The 21605-nt window shown below is 43.9% G+C and overlaps 1 protein-coding gene across 2 annotated transcripts in view; it reads right to left on the reverse strand.

The window, feature by feature from the left end:
• Positions 1–1366: 1366 nt before the first annotated feature.
• Positions 1367–21605, reverse strand: part of DPYSL2 (dihydropyrimidinase like 2) — a 146479-nt gene continuing 126240 nt past the window's right edge. For both annotated transcript variants that reach the window (XM_069767014.1, XM_069767015.1), the window contains exons 5-14: positions 18954–19015; positions 18131–18211; positions 14914–14982; positions 11929–12049; positions 10403–10559; positions 8215–8356; positions 6682–6852; positions 6420–6599; positions 4248–4413; positions 1367–2742 (exon numbers count right to left, since the gene is read on the reverse strand). In XM_069767014.1, coding sequence (XP_069623115.1) covers positions 2651–2742; positions 4248–4413; positions 6420–6599; positions 6682–6852; positions 8215–8356; positions 10403–10559; positions 11929–12049; positions 14914–14982; positions 18131–18211; positions 18954–19015 — 1241 coding nt within the window. In that variant the 3' untranslated portion in view covers positions 1367–2650. The remainder of the gene's footprint in view (positions 2743–4247; positions 4414–6419; positions 6600–6681; positions 6853–8214; positions 8357–10402; positions 10560–11928; positions 12050–14913; positions 14983–18130; positions 18212–18953; positions 19016–21605) is intronic.

The following is a 21605-nucleotide window of genomic DNA, read 5'->3' on the forward strand; positions in this document are numbered from 1 at the left end:
AACCATTAAAAGGCTACCGAGATTATTTGTTTTTCCCACTGAGAACAATCTTTTTGTTTGCAAGTCTACTTTTCTTCTATTACATGATAGGATGCTAAAAATTAGCTTTACAGAGGTTTCATTTTGAACATTTCTATGTAAATACCTCTATATATTTTATTTTTTCCTGGTCATATTGTCTTACAATTGATTTTTGTTTTTCATATTTATCCTGTACAGTTTCTCATCAGCAGAACTCAAACATCTAAGACTTTTTCTATGGACACAAAAGGCCTCTTCCTCACAAATATTCCCAATTTTGTCTAAATCTTTGTTAGCGGGATCTTCTCCTCTGCCGTGATAATCCGATCTCCTCACAGGTGTGACATATCCAGGTGATGATTATTCAGCACGATTATTGCACAGGTGGGCCTCAGGGTGGTCACAATAAAATCCCACTCTAAAAATGTGCTACTGCCCATGGGGTAAGCGACATAGCAAATCAGGAGTACTATACTAAATCTCTAATTAGAGTTATTTGCTATTATTACAAATAATACAAATTGGGAAAGGATCTTAGAGATGGGAATAGCCCTTGAGGCTGTGTTCACACATTGCGGTTTTTTCGCGGTTTTTCCCGATAAAAACGCTATAAAACCGCAAAAAAAACCGCATACAATAAGCATCCCATCATTTAGAATGAATTCCGCATGTTTTGTGCACATGATGCGTTTTTTTCCGCGAAAAAAAAACGTATCGCGGCAAAAAACGCAGCATGTTCATTAATTTTCCGGGTTTTTTTGCGGATTTCCCACTCCAAAATGCATTGGGAAGTGTCCGGAAAAAAACGCGGCAAAAACGCATGCGGTTTCCTTGCGGATTTCTTGCAGAAAATGTCCGGAATTCTCAGGAATTTTCTGCAAGAAATCCTGAACGTGTGCACATTGCCTAAATGTTGAAAAAAAAACTAATATAATTCAAACTATCTAAAAGAAAAAAAAAATGTCTTTGTTGCTCTTAGCAACCAATCAGAATGAACCTTTCATTTTTTAAACTGCTCTGGTAAAATGAAAGCTACGCTGTGATTGGTTGCTATGAGCAGCAAAGGTCTAAAGAAAAAGAAAATGTCTGTGTCACCCGTAGCAACCAGTCAAAAGCGCAGGTTGTTACAGGAACAAAGAGGGTTTATTTTAAAGCTGGTCTTTGTTGCTTGTAGACAACCAATCACGGCGCAGCTTTGATTCCACCAAAGCCATTTAAGAAATGAAAGCTGAATTCCGATTGGTTGCTCATGGGAAACAAACACAGGCTTGAGGCCTAGTAATTTTTGATGCCCAGTCGTGGGTTACAGTGTGAACGCCGCCGGTTAGGAGTAATACGCCAGAAGCATTGTTGAAAGCACGACATTTTATTAGTGGATCCTGTGATAAGAAATAAGAACACAGTGTTTACAGGGGAGAGGGGAAGACACAAGACTTATCTCTTTTGCTATTTAAGACATTGGAGAGAGCACATTTTTCATTCTAGACACATTTATTAGCATAAGCACGACATCTCCTGCTCTCAGGAACACAACCACAAATCCCACAATGGGTTAAAACTGCTTGTATGGAACATCTACCCTGCAATGTCAGCCCCGGAGGGTCCCTCCGTACCCCCTGCACCCGCACACCTAGGAGGTTTCCGCTGTCGTTCAGCCTTCAAGGTGAAATCCCATCACAATATGTAGTAGATGCAATGAGAATATTAGCAAACACCTCCAATTAGCAACGTAGTACAGTTCTTCTGATTCGTTATGTGACTTACCCCATGTAGAGGGCATGGCAGTAACTTAGCTATCCACGATTACGACCACTAACAACTGTCACTATATGAGTGATCATAACTGTGGATACCTAAGCCACTGCCATGCAATGCACGAGGTAAGCGGCATAGTGAATCAGAAGAACTACACTACATCTCTAACAGAAGGTATTTGCTAATATTATTATTGTTACACCTACTACATATTGGGATGGGATCTTGGAGATGGGAATACCCCTTTAAGTCTTGCGTCAGGGTCTGAGTCGTATCAGCCTTGAATTAAGTGACGACATGAGGTACGCGCCTGGACCTCGCCTGATAAAATCAATTTAAAAAAAAAAAAAACAACTATATTTCCGTCCTGATTTTAGTAGATGATGGACAAATCTTCTTCTACGCACCGATTTATTTTCTCACAGAGATGTATAATCCTAAATCCTGACTGTAGCAAGACCGAGATGTTTTCTGTAAGGGGGACCGTTCACTTACGTACAAAAGAACGACCGGGTGGGTGTGTGGTGGGGTCGACGGGTTTAAAAGAGGGAGAGGAATGGTCACTAGGAAGGACAGGTCTTGAGGGGGCTCCCTAACTCATCCCGATTCTGCCCACACACATGCAAACATACCGATTCCCACAACGAACTCACTGCGGGCGCCATTTTACATCCGTGTATATGTATTCGGGTACATATACGTACATAGGTGTGTATGAGCGACGTCACACTCCGGTGTCTCCTAGATCTGCTCCTAGAAAAGTCACTGCCCCCAAGATTTATTTAAAAAAAAAAAAAAGAAGTGCCAGGAATCGGTAAATCTTGGAGAAAAAAAAAGGAACTGGAATCCTTGGGGCAGGAGAATTAGTTTGGGTCTAGCCTAAGCTGGTGATGTTGGCACGGCCACCAGGAGGCGCCACTATGCGCTGAGTAGTGCGACGGGGGACGTTGTCATCAACCTGTGCTCCTGCAAGAAGAAAGCAAGATAAGGCATTAGACAAACTGTGCTTAACAAGGGTCGTCCGGCGCCACTTCTGCTTCTGAAGGTGAGCGGCACACATGTCGCATCCACACATTGGGCAATAGTGAGGAGCACCAGACAACTCTTTGATTTTGACAAAGGAGAAGACATTTTTCTTTGAAGAAGAGTGGGATCAGTAGATGCAAAGAAGTGTGTGATCTTCCTCTCCCTCCCTGCACAGTCTGAAATAAGTGCTTTCCTCCCTATCTATACTCTAACACAGGAATGATCCGCCTTCCCTGAACACTTGGATGCTTTCCTCCCTCTCCACTCTGTGATCTTCCCGAGACAATCTCCTGAAGCTCACTACTTTTCCAAGATTAAAGGGAACCTGTCACCCCGTTTTTTGAGATTGAGCTATAAATACTGTTAAATAGGGCCTGCGCTGTGTGTTCCTATAGTGTATGTAGTGTACCCCGATTCCCCATGTATGCTGAGAAATAACTTACCAAAGTCGCCGTTTTCGCCTGTCAATCAGGCTGGTCAGGTCGGGAGGGCGTGGTGTAATCGCTGGTTCTTCCTCAGCTTTACGTTGGTGGCGTAGTGGCGTAGTGGTGAAGACACAGCGCGCGATCTGCGCTGTAATCCCTTGCATCGGTGGGGGCGGCCATCTTCCTGGGGCCGCGCGTGCGCAGATCGAGTGCTCTGCTGCACGGGGCTTCAGGAAAATGGCCGCGGGATGCCGCGCGTGCGCATTAGAGATCGCGGCGGCCATTTTCCCAAAGCCGAGTTTGCATCTCGGCTTTGGGAAAATGGCCGCCGCGATCTCTAATGCGCGCGCGCGGCATCCCGCGGCCATTTTCCTGAAGCCCCGTGCAGCAGAGCACTCGATCTGCGCACGCGCGGCCCCAGGAAGATGGCCGCCCCCACCGATGCAAGGGATTACAGCGCAGATCGCGCGCTGCTTGTTCACCACTACGCCACTACGCCACCAACGTAAAGCTGAGGAAGAACCACCAATGTCACCACGCCCTCCCGACCTGACCAGCCTGATTGACAGGCGAAAACGGCGACTTTGGTAAGTTATTTCTCAGCATACATGGGGAATCGGGGTACACTACATACACTATAGGAACACACAGCGCAGGCCCTATTTAACAGTATTTATAGCTCAATCTCAAAAAACGGGGTGACAGGTTCCCTTTAAGAGAAGTGCAGAGGAGACTCGATATAGAAAGATTTTGCCGCTGCTTCTGACACAAACCTATTTTATAGAATTGCATTGTCTAAGAGACCATAAAACTGCAGCGGCGGCCGGTAACCTGGGCAACCGGTAATGAAAAATCCCTCCATTCTGAGAGAACAGAAAGGATTATAGTAACATGTGAATTGCAAACTTTTTGTGTTTTTCCCCATTTATCATATTACGAATGTTCCTTAAGTTTTGCATTTAGGAAGCAAAAAATAAAGACACCTTAATGAAAAAAAAAAAGTGAAATGCAAGAAGTCACCTGACAGGCTGAATCCAGACTGGTGGAGGTTCCTTATGGGCTGCGCTGGTTGTTTGGCAGGTGATGTCTTGGCAGAAGAAGCAGGTGTTACGGCTTTTGGAGTCACAGAGACTTCACAGACAGGTCCATCATACAGGCCACGCGGAACTCCCCGCAGCTCAGCAAGCTGGAGACATTACAACATCACTTACCACAAGGTTCTCCGACTATCCTACAACTTATCCGTCTACCTTCCACTCCTACAGGCAATTCATATTAAAAGGAATCTGTCACCAAGTTCTTGCCATCTAATCTTAGGAATGATGTAGGGGCAGAGACCCGCATTCCAGCGATGTGTCACTTACTGGGCAGCTTGTTGCAGTTTTTTTTTTTTTTTTTATAAAATCAGTGGTTTGTCAGAATGGGAATATCAGTAGAGGACTGCTGGTAAGTAGTCCAACTATGCCCCCACTACTGATTGGCAGCTTTCTGCCTATGCACAGTGTAAACAAAAAGCTGCCAATCAGTGGTGTGGGCGGGGTTATACAGGGCTCAGCTTTCAGAAAACTATTAGGGCATGTTAGGTTAGGCTATGGGTTGAACTAGATGAACTTAAAGTCTTCCTTCAACCTGAATAACTATGTTACTATGTTAGATCTGCAGCAGGTAAAACAGTGATTTTATCAAAATTACAGCAAGCGGCCCAGTAAGTGACATCACTGGAATCGGGGCCTCTGCCCCTACATCATGCTGCTCTCAGATGGGGTAGCAAAAACCTGATGACAGATTCTAAGTTACAGGGGTATTCCCATCTCCAAGATCCTATCCCGATATGTAGTAGGTGTAATAATGATACAAGCAAATACCTCCAATTAGAAATGTAGTACAGTTTTTCAGATTTCTATGTCGTAATTAGATGTCCATGGTTACGACCACTAACAACTAACTGTCATATCAGTGGCCGTAACCATGGATACCTAAACTGCTGCAATGCCCTGCACAAGGAGAAAGAGACATAGCTAATCAGAAGAACTATACTAGACTCCTAACTGGAGGCATCTGCTAATATTATTATTACACCTACTACATATTGAGATAGGATCTTGGAGATGGGACTAAACCTCTAACACTAGAATCATACTAAGCTTCTACCTAATGATTATAATCCACAATCATCGGAAGTCATCCTCGTTCTATATTCTATCAATCCCTGTTTTGTGCTGATAAAAGCATTTTTTCCAGAATTATTATGAAATGGCTTCTATTATCAATAACCGTGCTGAATATCCTGACCAAGTGAATTGGATGAGTCGCAGTCCCACGCACGACCACAGTCGCACGAAAAAACACATGATGCCATTTCCTTAGGTCTTGGCACCAAAAATGCAGCAAACCCTGATATCTGCGTTTATTGCTGCACTTTTGCACTACTCATTGCTGAAAAAAAATGCTGGAAGAAGAGGGGAGCTGCTTCTTTCAAAAACGCAGCAATTTTCCAATTCACTCAGGAAAAAGAAAACGCGATTTACGAAATCTGATAGCGTCTGCTGGTACTGTAAAATTCAGCTTAACGTTTGCATTAAAAAAAAAACGCAGCAAAAACACACCGTGTGAACATAGCCTGATTAACGCTCACGCTAATGCTATTCAATGAGACGGTGGCGGTCGGATTATTTTTTCTCAGGTAGGCATTTCACTCAGAAATCTAATGCGCGAGAAAAAAAAATAACAAAAAAAATCAGATGCCATAAGGACCATCAGTACAGGATCTGATTTTTCTTGGATACATAGGAAACAGTAAACGGCTGTAAATGATTAATATTAATAGCTGCGGATTGTATATGGACCGCACAAAGATGACAAGTGAGAAAAAAAATCGTCCCCCTCTCCGAGATGGCAATGTGACGATTTTTCATGCGCTAGTGTTAGGCAAGCCCTTATAGCGAAACACTGGTAAGCTGGCACTTTACAAATTCATTTACTGCCATATTAAACATCATATTTTCTCTCTATAAAAGGAGAAGAAAAAAAAAGCCACGATTTTACTTCCCGTCCCTTCTTGAGGACCCCACAAATTACCAAAATAAAATGGGTGTAGTGCTTAAAAAAAAAGCAATCGAAATACTTCGGCACTGAACAGGTCTCAGATCTCGACCCCAGGTGGATTTCTCCTTTAATCGTTGATGCACTCACCCGGCTTCGGGCCTTGATCCTCTTGTACACGTAGTCTGGGAACGGTTTCCTGGGAATGTAGCGTCCAGACCCCTCGGTGGCATGGAGGTTGCCGTCCTCGAGAACGATCTTTCCTTGGCTGATGACCACCAGAGGACCTCCGCGGCACTCCATCCCTTCGAAGATATTGTACTCCACCGACTGCAATGACACAGAACGAAAGTTCCGGGACTGAGAAATCTACCGGGACTTTCCTCCACAAATACCCCGGAAATGTCCTTACGCTGTTGTGAGTTTTGGCCGAGATCGTTCTTACGCTATCGGGATCCCAGATCACCAGATCGGCGTCAGATCCCACCGCAATGCGGCCTTTTCGAGGGTACAGGTTGAAGATTTTGGCAGCATTGGTACTGGTGACGGCAACAAACTGGTTTTCGTCCATTTTTCCAGTCACCTAAAGTCAAAAAAACAAGAGTTTAATGCCGGAATACTAATGTACCTGGTTACCATGGAGTCTATGTATGGATCCAAAACCCCAAGGTGAACAGCACCTAGAATCCCTGCCAGCCTCTGTACTTTCTACTGGGCATGTAACCACAGCACTGCTCAGGCAGAACAGGTTTTGTAGTTTTTCCCCCGATTCTGGCAGATATGTGACCGCTGCAGCCAATCACTGGCCGCAGTGGTTACTGCACTAGCCAGTGATTGGCTGCAGAGGTTACATTGCTGTCTGGACCAACCAGGAAGTATGGAAACTTGGATGGAGGGATTGTTGGAACAAGAGTAACAGGGAATCAATAATAATAAGTATTCTTAGGCGAGCGGAATACTGATTGAAGTGATCATCACATGTTCAGATTTGGGGCTCAAGTCTTGCGACTTCACACAGCGTGCACCGTGTACGCCGTGACGGTGCTCCGGCGCCGGAAACAAAGCAGGAATGTGACCACAAGCTCGATTTGCATACATACGGTCACATTCCAACTAGACGTGCATGGCCTCGCTTAACACAAGTGAATTGAGCGAGGCCGGACAGGTCTAGTCGGAATGTGGCCAGACGTATGCAAATCACATTCGTGCGGTTACATGACCACCAGCTCCCGGCCATGGAGAATTCTCGCAGTGAACAGTACACATGATGCGAGGAATCACAAGTCTGCAGTCACTTTTTTTTTGTCGTCTTTTGGTACTCAATGACGTTTATTGCACCAAATTCATCAAAATGGCGTAAATTTGGCGCAAATTAGCATTTTTTCCATTCATTATCCATTTTTGCAACCAGAACAAAAAAATCGTATTTTTTTCAATATGTCGATTTTTGTTTTTATAAAAGAGATGCATATAACTACACCAGGGGCCGGCTGATGTAGAGTTGCGCCACATTTTGTGACTTTTTAAAAAGTTGCAATTGATGAATCAGCCGGAAACACATCAAAATCATTAAAAACCCAACCTGTAAAAACAAAATAAAAAATAAAAAAAAAACAAAAGTGCAGATATATAGAATAGACTTCAAAACTTTAAAAAAAAAAAAAAAAAAAAGGTGCAAGCTGAATTATGAATTGACAAAAAAGCAGGTGCAAAGGCAACGACGGATCAGGGCTAACTGTTTTATTAAAGGGGCGGTCCAGGACTATTATAGTTTTAGGCTCGAGTGGAGCACATTATGAGGAGACAAAAATTATGAAGAGAATCAGGAGTAAATGCAAAAGGAAGGGTCCCACATTTTTACAATGGGAAACCTCCCGCCGTCACCTTCTCCTCTCTTTGCTTCGCTATTACGGCGGTCAAACCTTTGGCGTATAGGAATACCCACCACAGCCCGATCCCACACGATACTCATCCTCTCTTCTGCTCCATTGGTCCCTTCTGGAATTATTGTAAAATTGTCTTTTCCAACAGCTTTCTGGGCCGTGTTAAAAGTGCAGTGTGCGCTCCCGCAAACCTGCAGGTCACCGCTGGGAAACAACAACAAAAAAATATTAGTACTCAGAAGAATAACCTGCATAAACAGACCCTTATACTTCCCTGATCGGCACAGAAGACTTTTCAGGAGTCTCATTATCATCACAGACCATAGTAAAAAATTACAGATAACACTTCTCTATAGAGAGGATAACACTTAATCCACCAACAGGTGAAGTTACAGCTCACGTACGTTCCCACCCTTCAGATTAGAGCAAACCGAGCCAGTCTACTGCTACTAACATCCCCGTGAGGAAAAGGTGGTAGAAGTCGAATATTAAAATTTCACATAAGAATTACTCCAATTTAATTCGATATCAGACCAATGTGTGCAAACAGTAAAAGTGTTATTGAGATACACAGCGATGCAATAAAAATAAAAACTAGAAGTTAATAGATAAAATCAAGAAACAATGAAAGTAAGGGGAGGCCGATGAGAGAGACAAAATAAAGGAGGTAAGAAACCAATGTTAAGGGTAGCCACTAATGATGAGCGAATATACTCGTTACTCGAGATTTCTCCAGCACGCTCGGGGGTCCGCCAAGTATTTTATTTAGTTTTTATTGCCGCAGCTGAATGATTTACATCTGTTAGCCAGCTTGATTACATGTGGGGATTCCCTAGCAACCAGGCAACCCCCACATGTGCTTATGCTGCCTAACAAATGTAAATCATTCAGCTGCGACAAGAAAAACTAAATCTCCGAGCACTAAAAAATACTCGGAGGACCCCCTAGTGTGCTCGGGAAATATCGAGTAACGAGTATATTCGCTCATCACTAGTAGCCACCGGATCTCAAACATTACCGTTAGTAACAATCCTGCAGGGCACACAAGCTCCTCCTGCTCACACCAGCACATGTCAAGGCCCACTTGAAGTTTACCAATGACCATCTGGATGATCCAGAGGAGGCATGGGAGAAGGTCATGTGGTCAGATGAGACCAAAATAAAAATTTTTGGTATCAACTCCATTCGCCATTTTTGGGAGAAAGAAGGATGAGAACAACCCCAAGAACACCATCCCAACCGTCAAGCATGGTGGGGGAAACATCATACTTTGGGGCACTTTTTTTTTGCAAAAGAGACAGGACAAATGAACTGTATTGAGGGGAGGATGGATGTGGTCATGTATTGTGAGATTTCAGCCAACAACCTCCTTCCCTCAGTGAGAGCATTGAAGAAGGGTAGTTGGCTGGTTCTTCCAGCAGGACAATAACCCAAAACACACAAGGATTAGCTCCGTAAGAAGCATTTCAAGGTCCTGGAGTGGCCTAGCCGGTCTCCAGACCTGAACCCAATAATCTTTTGAGGGAGCTAAAACTCAAAGTTACCCAGCGACAGCCCCAAAAACCTGAAAGATCTGGAGAAGATCTGGATGGAGGAGGGGGCCAAAATCCCTGCTGCAGTGTGTGCAAACCTGGTCAAGAACTACAGGAAACGTCTGACCTCTGTAATTGCAAACAAAGGTTTCTGTACCAAATATTAAGTTCTGTTTTGCTATTGTATCAAATACTTATTTCATGCAATAAAATGCAAATTAATAATGTAAAAATCCTACAGTGTGATTTTCTGGATTTTCTTTAGATTCTGTCTTTGTAGGTGGGAAAACTTGCAAAATCACCAGTGTATCAAATACTTATTTTCCCCACTTTATATTTTAAAAAAATATATACATTTTATTTTGTGATTCTTAAAAAATTAAATCTTGTAATATTTCCACTGGCCACTAGGATTATTTTAGACTTATAATCCCTGTATTTTCAGGAAGAGTTTTCAGCAGGTTCCTTATCATCAGAGGCAGGGTTCAGAACATCTGATAACACAGGATCCATTATTAATAATAGGGGATGCTGACATGTGTTGGCCCATGGACTGTAATGTTTCAGCACCTCCGCCATCCTCCACCAAAACTCCACGAGCGGCGGAGAGCTGCGTACTCAAAATGCCCATCCGCAGAGGACAACACATTTAATACGACAATTCCTTGTATGACAGGACACGGCAGGACTATTGTTCCACAGAGAGGGCGGCACTCACCAGGCTAGGAGGGAGTTGAGAAAATCAGGAGTACTGGGATCGGGGCTCAGAGGCGGAGATGTGACGAAGGCTGCAGCTTTTGCCCAGTTTTTGCTCCAGTAGTGGGAGCCGTCGGTACCCAAACTTGCAGTGACGGGCTCCCCATAGACAACAGCGCCTGTCACCAGGGAATAAAACGGGCTTATGTGAACATTACAGCATTAAGGTGATCCTGTGACATCAGGGTCTGGGTAAGGCAGGGCTGGAGAAATGGATGGAAACTATGCACCAGCACTTCCAGCGACGTGATCCACTAATATGTCTATGTGGCTTAGAATATCACTTCTTGCATTAATTATGCCATTTTTAAAGGGGAATCTGTCAGCGGGTTGTTACTATGTAGTCTGAGAGCAGCACGATGTAGAAGCAAAGACCCTGATTCCAGCGATATGTCACTTACTAGGCTGTGTTTTGCTTTTTCAATACAATCAGTGTTTTCTCAGCTGGAGATTATCCCTACAAGACTAGGTGTGTAGTGCCTCTTAGTCCAACCACGCCCCCATCACTAATTGGTTGCTCCATGTATATTGACAGGAAGCAGCCAATCAGTGATGTGGGTGGGGTTATACAGAGCTTCGCATTCGAGCTCTGCTAGATATGCAGCAGAGAAAATGGTTATTGCTGCATCCAGTAAACTAAGTGATACATCGCTGGAATCAGGGTCCCTACATCTTACGGTTATCAGATTACACAGCAAAAACTTACTGATTCCCTTTAGAGGGAATGTGCTATCAGAAAATGGCCTACTGTTTAAATCAGGATCTTATTTTACATGTCTTATTTAAATAAATAACGGCAATGGGTTTTTTTTATCAGTATGTATTAAAGAAAAAAATATTAAATAAATATATATATATATGTAATCTTCCAATTTTCACACTGTCCATTGGGGCCATTTTATTGTTCATACTCATTGTCCATTCAGGAATAGTTTTCAGCAGGCTCGTTATCATCGGACTCGGGGTTACAATGACCGATAACTCCTCCATACACAGCTCACAACACAGGATCCACCAATCAGAATAGGTGATATCACAGCTCACCTCCTGCTTCTCCCGTCACAATGACTTTTGCACACGCTCATTAGATGCTTCAGATCTAAAAATTGGGTCAGATTCTGTTCATTGGGGCTAATGTGCATGTGAACTTCATGAAACTACATTAAGTTAGAGTCTAAAAACGGCGTGAAAATTGAAAGATTTCTCATTTATATTTCTAATACAGATTGGAGATGTGAAAAAAAATTATAAAAATTTAAAAAAAAAAAAAAAAACAATTAACACAAAACAATATTTGTCATTTTCCGATGAGGTGTTCCCTGTGTGTATGCAGCGGTAGTGAGCATGTGCGACCACCACTTCTATAGCCAGTAGATGGAGCAGTGGTCGCACATGCTCACTACCGCTTCACTCACCCAGGAGACTTTAGGACCCCATTCTCATGACTTCCAGGGGTAGGACCTCTAAGTAGTTGTACTCGGCACTCACCCTTTTTCCTGGATTGTGCGATCACCTCGGCGGAGCTTTTGCTCATCACCTTGGTGACATAGAGCGGACAGTTCGTCTGGTTGGCGATGGTGATGGAGCGATTGACGGCTTCTGCCTCCACCTATACAGGGATGGGAACCATCAGACACACTGGGAGTCATTTTATACACAGCTAATAGATGTGCAATCAATAGAGAATCACACCAACTATCGTTTCTGAACCTCATAAAAAAAACAAAAAACACATACTTGAAATTAAAGGGGAACTCCACATTCACAACAACTGATGCCCCTCCCCCGACTATAAAGAGATTACAACATTCTGCCGCTAGAACCGTCAGCTTCTTCTGGAGGACTTGTGTGGATCACTTACTCCTATAGAAATTGTGTAATTCCCGAGACCCCCAGTGGCGGCGCTGTAGGGAAATTAAACACTTGTTTCTTCAAGGTTATTTTACAGATTACAATTGATCAATGAGGGATCGGTGTGATTAGAATACGGTACTTCTGTAAAAAAGAGGCCATCAAAGTAGAAAACTTTTTTTTGTATTGTTGTTTTCGTTTGTTTTTTGTTTTGTTTTTCAGAATTTTTTTTCTACACCAAAAATAAAAAATAAAAAAAATTGTGCACACTGGCCACATAATTTAGAGTACTACTTTAGGGATTTTAGCAGCAATTACCGAACTTTTACTTGTGTTAAAGTGAAAATCTGAGCCTGCTCTAATTTGGGAAACAGTCATTCTGGAGGAAGGGGGAGCAGGAGAGCTGTGATATCACTTATTGTGAAGGGTGGATCCTGTGTTATCTACTGTATATAGAGGTGTTATCAGTCATTGTACAGTAGGAGGTGGTGAGCTGTGACAACACAGGATCCACCATTCACAATAGGTGATATCTACTGTATACAGAGGTGTTATCAGTACAGGAGGAGGAGGTGAGCTGTGACATCACCTATTGTGAATGGTGGATCCTGTGTTATCTACTGTATATAGAGGTGTTATCAGTCATTGTACAGGAGGAGGAGGTGAGCTGTGACATCCCCTATTGTGAATGGTGGATCCAGTGTTATATACTGTATATAGAGGTGTTATCAGTCATTGTACAGGAGGAGGTGAGCTGTGACATCACCTACTGTGAATGGTGGATCCTGTGTTATCTGCTGTATATAGAGGTGTTATCAGTCATTGTACAGGAGGAAGAGGTGAGCTGTGACATCACCTATTGGGAATGGTGGACCCTGTGGTATCTACTGTATATAGAGGTGTTATCAGTCATTGTACAGAAGGAGGAGGTGAGCTGTGACATCACCTATTGTGAATGGTGGATCCTGTGTTATCTACTGTGTATAGAGGTGTTATCAGTCATTGTACAGGAGGAAGAGGTGAGCTGTGACATCACCTATAGTGAATGGTGGATCCTGTGTTATCTACTGTATATAGAGGTGTGATCGGTCATTGCACAGGAGGAGGAGGTGAGCTGTGACATCACCTACTGTGAATGGTGGATCCTGTGTTATCTGCTGTATATAGAGGTGTTATCAGTCATTGTACAGGAGGAAGAGGTGAGCTGTGACATCACCTATTGGGAATGGTGGACCCTGTGGTATCTACTGTGTATAGAGGTGTTATCAGTCATTGTACAGGAGGAAGAGGTGAGCTGTGACATCACCTATTGTGAATGGCTGTGAATGGTGCATTCCCGTTACCTACTGTATATACGTGTTACCTTTCATTGTAATCCTGCCTATGATGATAATGCGACTGGCGATTTAACCCTGATTTTTCCCTTTCCAATCGAACATTTGACTCGGTTCAACATTATGATTTTCCTGTTCTGCAGCAGGTTGTACCTTCTATTTCTCAACAGGCCATGTGTCTTTGAAAAAATAAATAAATAAAAAAAATCAGGAAAAAAAATTGAATTGTAAAGGGTTAAAGAATAGGTGAATTTCTGGTGACACATTCACTTTAAAGGACTTTACTTAACTGAACCCTAATTATCCATAGATGATTAGTCATTAACCCCTCAACCTGCGTTTTCGTTTTTCGCCTCCCTCCTTCCCAGAGCCATAACTTTTTTATTTTTCCGTCAATATGGCCATGTGAGGGCTTGTTTTTCGCGTCATGAGTTGTACTTTTGAATGACACCATTGGTTTTAGCATGTTGTGTACTAGAAAACAGGAAAAAAATTCCAAGTGCGGTGAAACTGCAAAAAAAGTGCAATCCCACGCTTGTTTTTTGTATGGCTTTTTTTAAATAAGTTCACCAAACGCTAAAACGGACCTGCCATTTTGATTCCCCACGTCATTACGAGTTCATAGACACCAAACATGTCTAGGTTCTTTTTTACCGAATTGGTAAAAAAAAATTCCAAACTTAAAAAAAAAAAAAAAAAATTGCGCCATTTTACGATACCCGCAGCGCCTCCATTTTTCGTGATCTGGGGTTGGGTGGGGGCTTATTTTTTGGGTGCCGAGCTGGCGTTTTTATTCATACCATTTTGGTGCAGATAAGATCTTTAGATCGCCTATTATTGCATTTTAATGCAATGTTGCGGCGACCATAAAAAACGTAATTCTGGCGTTTTGATTTTTTTTCTCGCTACGCCGTTTAGCGATCAGGTTTATCCTTTTTGTTTACTGATAGATCGGGCGATTCTGAACGCGGCGACACCAAATATGCGTAGGTTTGATTTTATTTTTATTGTTTTATTTTGAATGGGACGAAAGGGGGGTGATTTAAACTTTTATATATTTTTTTTTTATAACTTTTTTTTACTTTTGCCATGCTTGAATAGCATGGGGTCCTGCAATAGGCCTTTATTACACAGGATAATAGGCAGTAGAGGGTACACACAGTTATGAATGGGCTACTAATGTGACGTATATGTGACTTGTAGTTCTTCAGAGAGATTTGTGTAACCGCCCAAAAATAAGAAACCCACACATCCAGCACACGGACGTCTGCAGGTAAGATACACTCACTTCTTCTGGTCGGCTCAGCACGTGTCCCTCAGGGCCGGTGATTCCTTGTTCTAAGATCCTCAGTTGTTCCTGGAATAAGAAAAAAAAACACATAAGAAAACTGCAAAAATAAATGCAAGTGTAACAAAGCTGAACTTCCATAAAGGTCACACAAATAATTGATATAATCAGAAAACAATCTAATTAGTCACTGGAGCGGAGGTCACTGGCGCCTGCGCAGAAGATCCCTGAATGCAGCGCCCACAGAAGGGAGGAGGAGGTAAGTGTTTGTGAGGGAGTGCAGGGCGCAGGCGCGGGATTCCGGGGCCGTAACGGACGTGCATGCGAGGGGGGGTAGGATTGTAATGAGGACAGACTGAAAGAAAAAAAAAAAACATTGAAAAGTTGCATCATTTTGTGGGCTAAATTTTGCAAGTTTTGGTGTTCTCACACCTTTTTCGCCCAGATCTGACAAAGCAGGTAGGGGTGGGACAGGGCGTTGGCTATGTCTACGTGGCTGGGGTGGGACAAGGCGTTGGCTATGTCTACGTGGCTGGGGTGGGACAAGGCGTTGGCTATGCCTACGTGGCTGGGGTGGGGCAGGGCGTTGGCTATGTCTACGTGGCTGGGGTGGGGCAGGGCGTTGGCTATGCCTACGTGGCTGGGGTGGGGCAGGGCGTTGGCTATGTCTACGTGGCTGGGGTGGGGCAGGGCGTTGGCTATGTCTACGTGGCTGGGGTGGGGCAGGGCGTTGGCTATGTCTACGTGGCTGGGTGGGACAGGGCGTTGGCTATGTCTACGTGGCTGGGTGGGACAGGGCGTTGGCTATGTCTACGTGGCTGGGTGGGACAGGGCGTTGGCTATGTCCCTGGGGTTGTTAATACTTCCACAGGGCTGGGGTGTGACAGGGGCATTGGCCGGGCCACAAATCTAACGCAGTAGTCAATTCAACCTGAAACAATGATATAGATTGTAGTCAACTCAAAGGCAGATACTACAGAGGAGATCATAGGAGCTAAACATTCAGTTTTTATCGCTTTTTAGGGGGTTAAATGAGAGGAGAATAAGCTCATACTAAGGCCAAGTATCAACTGTGGAGGATAGCGCAGCTCCTGAGGAAGCACAAGCCCTGAGAAAAACAGACACAGCAACAATGCGCTAACTATGACAGATGTCACCCCAGGGGGCAACAAACGAAAAGAAAATGCAAGAGGATGAAGCCCAGCATAATCCGCTGCAAAATCTACACATGACCCAGAGCTGGAGGCTGATTTTAAGATCAGGATTATGCAGACGCTCTCAGTACACCGGCACCATCAGGCTCATGTCCCTGGTGGGGACTACAAAATAAGCAAGAAGTAGTAAAAAAAAAAAAGACAAATGATAAAAAGTGTGTGTATGTATGTATGTATGTATGTATGTATGTATGTATGTATGTATGTATGTATGTATGTATGTATATATATGTGTATGTATGTATGTATGTATGTATGTATGTATGTATGTATGTATGTATGTATGTATATGTATATATATATATATATATGTATATATATATATATATATATATATATATATATATATATATATATATATATATATATATATATATATATATATATATATATATATATTCGTCTAAGGGGTACTTCCGTCTGCCTGTCTGTCACGGAAATCCCTCGTCGCTGATTGGTCGCGGGTACAGTCTGGCTGCGAATTCGCCCCTTCCTACTCTCTGTCAGTGCCCCATCCAGTCAGTGCTCACACAGGCTTAACGGCAGTGGTAACGGACCGCGTTATGCCGCGGTGTAATGTAGTCCGTTAACGCCGCTATTAACCCTGTGTGACCAACTTTTTACTATTGATGCTGCCTATGCAGCATCAATAGTAAAAAGATCTAATGTTAAAAATAATAAACAAAATAAAAAATCATTATATACTCACCTTCCAGCGCCTTTCCCGCTCTTCGCGATGCTCCGGTCCATGCATTGCGGTCTCGCGAGACCGCTACGTCATCATCTCAAAAAACCACAATGCACTCTTGGGACCAGAGCGTCGTGAGGAGCATCGATAAACACCTGGGCTGGATCCGGGGGGCCGACGGAAGGTGAGTATATAACTATTTTTTATTTTAATTTTTTTTTTTTTTTTTACAGGGATATGGTGCCCACATTGCTATATAGTAGTATGTGGGCTGTGTTATATACTGCGTGGGCTGTGTTATATACTACGTGGGCTGTGTTAGATACTGCATGGGCTGTGTTATATACTACGTGGCTGTGCAATATATTATGTGGCTGTGCTATATACTACGTGGGCTGTGCTATATACTGCGTGGGCTGTGCTATATACTGCGTGGGCTGTGCTATATACTGCGTGGGCTGTGCTATATACTGCGTGGGCTGTGCTATATACTGCGTGGGCTGTGCTATATACTGCGTGGGCTGTGTTATATGCTACTTGGCTGTGCTATATTTCTCTGCTGTATCTGTGCATCATGAATCGTGGTATGTGTTAAAGAGGGGGCCCACTGAGACTCTTTCGCCCGGGGCCCTCAAAAACTAGGACCAGGCCCTGGCTTCACTGATTGGTCACGCCCTGCCACGAACATGTAGTATAGTTTTTCTGATTCGTTATGTCTCTGTCCTCATTTTCAGGCATTGCAGGACCTTAGGTATCCATGGATACGACCACTGATATAGTGACAGTTAGCTAGCTGCTAGTGGTCACAACCATGGCTCAGGATCAGAAGAACTATACTACGTTTCTAATTGGAGATATTTGCTAATATTATTATTTTTACGCCTACTAAATATTGGGACAGGATCTTGGAGATGGAAAATAACCCTTTAAGTTTGATATCGATTTAAATTGTAACAAGCTAGAAAATCAAGTTGGCGGTTTTATTTTTACTGTAAAAACAAGACATTACCATATAATGGAATTGATTTATTTTTATTTTTTTTAAACTAAAACCAATCCGACAAAAAAAAAAAAAAAAAACAGTTGTGTCGACCGAAACATTATGATCTCACGGCTCTTGGAATAAGGGGAGGGGGAAAGAATGGATACACAAAAATGGAAAATTGCCCAAAATGAAGGGGTTAATAATGATCCACTTCAAGGTAAAAAAAAAAAAAAAAAAAACAACTGCGCAATTTAAAATAAAAAAAAAAAGTTATTAAAAGGTTATATGTCCCTCCCCCCTCCCCAAAAAAGAAGAAAAAAGCCGCCTCACCTCATAGATGACGTCACCGTTCTCAGCATGTACTTGCCCGATGGCTCCAATTTCCCGGATGGTGCTGAACACCTCATAGATCTAATAAAGATGTACGTGATCAGTAACAGGTGGCAAAATATTAAAATATTAAATCATTTCAATATATGACAGTATCATGGGGGCTTCCGAGAAAATAACTTTGCAGGAAGTACAAGCACTGGATAAAAGAGGAAAAGGGTAACGTTATGTTCTCTGTCTTCCTTTTTTTTTTAAAGAGATCAGTTTTCAGCAGTCTCATTATCATCACAGACAGGATTACAATGAAACTGAGAAATGAGGATGATATACCAAGGACCTCGCCTCTATTGACTCAAAATTCTCCAAAACGGTGTATAAAAGTCAGTTTTCTAAATCGGGCAGCCCCTTTATCTTACACATCACACTCTTATTATTTGCTTTTTGACTTATGAACTGTGTCATGCAGCATTCGAGGGAACGGGGTAGAGTTGCAATACCAGGCACGGCCTATGAACAACGGTGGCGCTATTTTGGAGAAAAAAAAATAAGACTTTTTTTTTAGGTTTTTTTTTTCTGATCTCATGAACGTTGATGACACATCAGTAACAAGCTTCCATAAACAAGCGAGAGAAGAGGCGGCAGAGGTCGGCACGCAGGCCGTGTCGTAGGAATGCCGAATATGCGCTTCGCCTGCGAGGTGGCCAGGACTCTTGGCAGGAGCCGGCTCATTCATATTCCACACCCAGACGCGGAAAGCTACAGCAAGAAACACACCGACGCTGCGACTACGCCACGGGAATCCATAACCCGGGCACCAGGTTACCTGAGAGTCCATGAGCTGGTACTGGTCCTTGTACGCCATGTACACCAGGAAGGAGTTAACGCCTGCAGAAAGACACAAGGGGTTAGAAAAATATACTGCTGCCTCCTTTCAGAAACGGCGCCGTCCTGACCATTGTTTTTTTGTGTGGTATTGCACACATTCATTTCAATAGAACTGAGCTGCAATACCGCATACGGCCTGAGAAAAGGTGTGGCGCTGTCTTTGGGGGAAAAAAAAAACAGTAAGGCTTTCCTAATCCTGCACAAGTCAGAGGCTAATATTAAAGTAAGGGCTCATCCTCACTTGCGTGAAATACGGCCGAGTCTTGCATGGTAACACCCGGCTCTGCCGCCGGCACACCAGAGCGGAGCGTGCGGCCGCATAGCAATACATGGAGCTGCACGCTCCGCTCCCAAGTGCCGGCGGCAGAGCCGGGTGTTACCATGCAAGACTCGGCCGTGTTTCCGACTGAATATCGGATGGGAGACGTCATGACAATGATGGCACAGTAGTCGCTGCAGTGAACTGCTGCTCATGTCAAAATCAAACCACTGCCACCTCCAGCAGAGCTCACACCGTGGTCATATCATCTACAGTACCTAGAAAGTAGCTCCATGTCATACAGAGCCCCAATAATGGAGGTAGCACCAACAGTGCCCCAGTAATGGAGGTAGCACCAACAGTGCCCCAATAATGGAGGTAGCCCCAACAGTGCCCCAATAATGGAGGTAGCCCCAACAGAGCCCCAATAATGGAGGTAGCTCCAACAGAGCCCCAATAATGGAGGTAGCCCCAACAGAGCCCCAATAATGGAGGTAGCCCCAACAGAGCCCCAGTAATGGAGGTAGCACCAACAGTGCCCCAATAATGGAGGTAGCCCCAACAGTGCCCCAATAATGGAGGTAGCTCCAACAGAGCCCCAATAATGGAGGTAGCCCCAACAGAGCCCCAATAATGGAGGTAGCCCCAACAGTGCCCCAGTAATGGAGGTAGCACCAACAGTGCCCCAATAATGGAGGTAGCCCCAACAGTGCCCCAATAATGGAGGCAGCACCAACAGAGCCCCAATAATGGAGGTAGCCCCAACAGTGCCCCAATAATGGAGGCAGCACCAACAGAGCCCCAATAATGGAGGTAGCTCCAACAGAGCCCCAATAATGGAGGTAGCCCCAACAGAGCCCCAATAATGGAGGTAGCCCCAACAGAGCCCCAATAATGGAGGTAGCCCCAACAGTGCCCCAATAATGGAGGCAGCACCAACAGTGCCCCAGTAATGGAGGTAGCACCAACAGTGCCCCAATAATGGAGGTAGCCCCAACAGTGCCCCAATAATGGAGGCAGCACCAACAGTGCCCCAGTAATGGAGGTAGCACCAACAGTGCCCCAATAATGGAGGCAGCACCAACAGTGCCCCAATAATGGAGGCAGCACCAACAGTGCCCCAATAATGGAGGCAGCACCAACAGTGCCCCAATAATGGAGGCAGCACCAACAGTGCCCCAATAATGGAGGCAGCACCAACAGTGCCCCAATAATGGAGGCAGCACCAATAGTGCCCCAATAATGGAGGTAGCACCAACAGTGCCCCAATAATGGAGGTAGCACCAACAGTGCCCCAATAATGGAGGTAGCACCAACAGTGCCCCAATAATGGAGGTAGCGCCAATAGTGCCCCAATAATGGAGGTAGCACCAACAGTGCCCCAATAATAGTGCTACCTCCAACACTGCCCAAATAATAGCGCTGCCTCCAACACTGCCCCGATAATAGTGCTACCTCCAACAGTGCCCAAATAATAGTGCTACCTTCAACAGTGCCCCAATAAAAGAATCATCTCCAAGAGTGCCCCAATAGTGCTACCTCCAACAGTGCTCCAATTGTGGCATTCACTTCCGACAAAGCTACAATAGTAGTACTAACTCAGTGCCCCAATAGTTAAACCGTCTCCAAAAGTGTAGATTGTAGATTGTAAGCTTGCGAGCAGGGACCTCACCCCTAATGTCACTGTTTAAATGGTCTTAACTTGTACTGAATTTATTGTCTGTACATGTCCCCGCTTAATTGTAAAGTGCTGCGGAATTTGCTAGCGCTATATACCGTAAATAAAAATTATTATAAAAATTATTATTAAAAGTGCCCCAATAATAGGGCTGCCTCCAACAGTGCCCCAATAATAGCGTTGCCTCCAACAGTGCCCCAATAATAGCGTTGCCTCCAACAGTACCCCAATAATAGTGCTACCTCCAACAGTGTCCCAATAATAGTGCTACCTCCAACAGTGTCCCAATAATAGTACTACCTCCAACAGTGCCCCAAAAAGTGCTACCTCCAACAGTGCCTCAATAATAGTGCTACCTCCAACAGTGCCCCAATAATAGTGCTGCCTCCAACAGTGCCCCAATAAGTACTACCTCCAACAGTGCCCCAATAATAGTGCTGCCTCCCAACAGTGCCCCAATAATAGCGTTGCCTCCAACAGTGCCTCAATAATAGTGCTACCTCAAACGGTGCCACTATTGTGGCACTATCTCCAACAGTGCCCCAATAATAGTACTACCTCCAACAGTGTCCCAATAATAGTGCTACCTCCAACAGTGTCCCAATAATAGTGCTACCTCCAACAGTGTCCCAATAATAGTACTACCTCCAACA

Source organism: Ranitomeya imitator, chromosome 4 (assembly GCF_032444005.1).
Source record: "Ranitomeya imitator isolate aRanImi1 chromosome 4, aRanImi1.pri, whole genome shotgun sequence".
In the NCBI taxonomy this organism is placed as follows: Eukaryota; Metazoa; Chordata; class Amphibia; order Anura; family Dendrobatidae; genus Ranitomeya; species Ranitomeya imitator.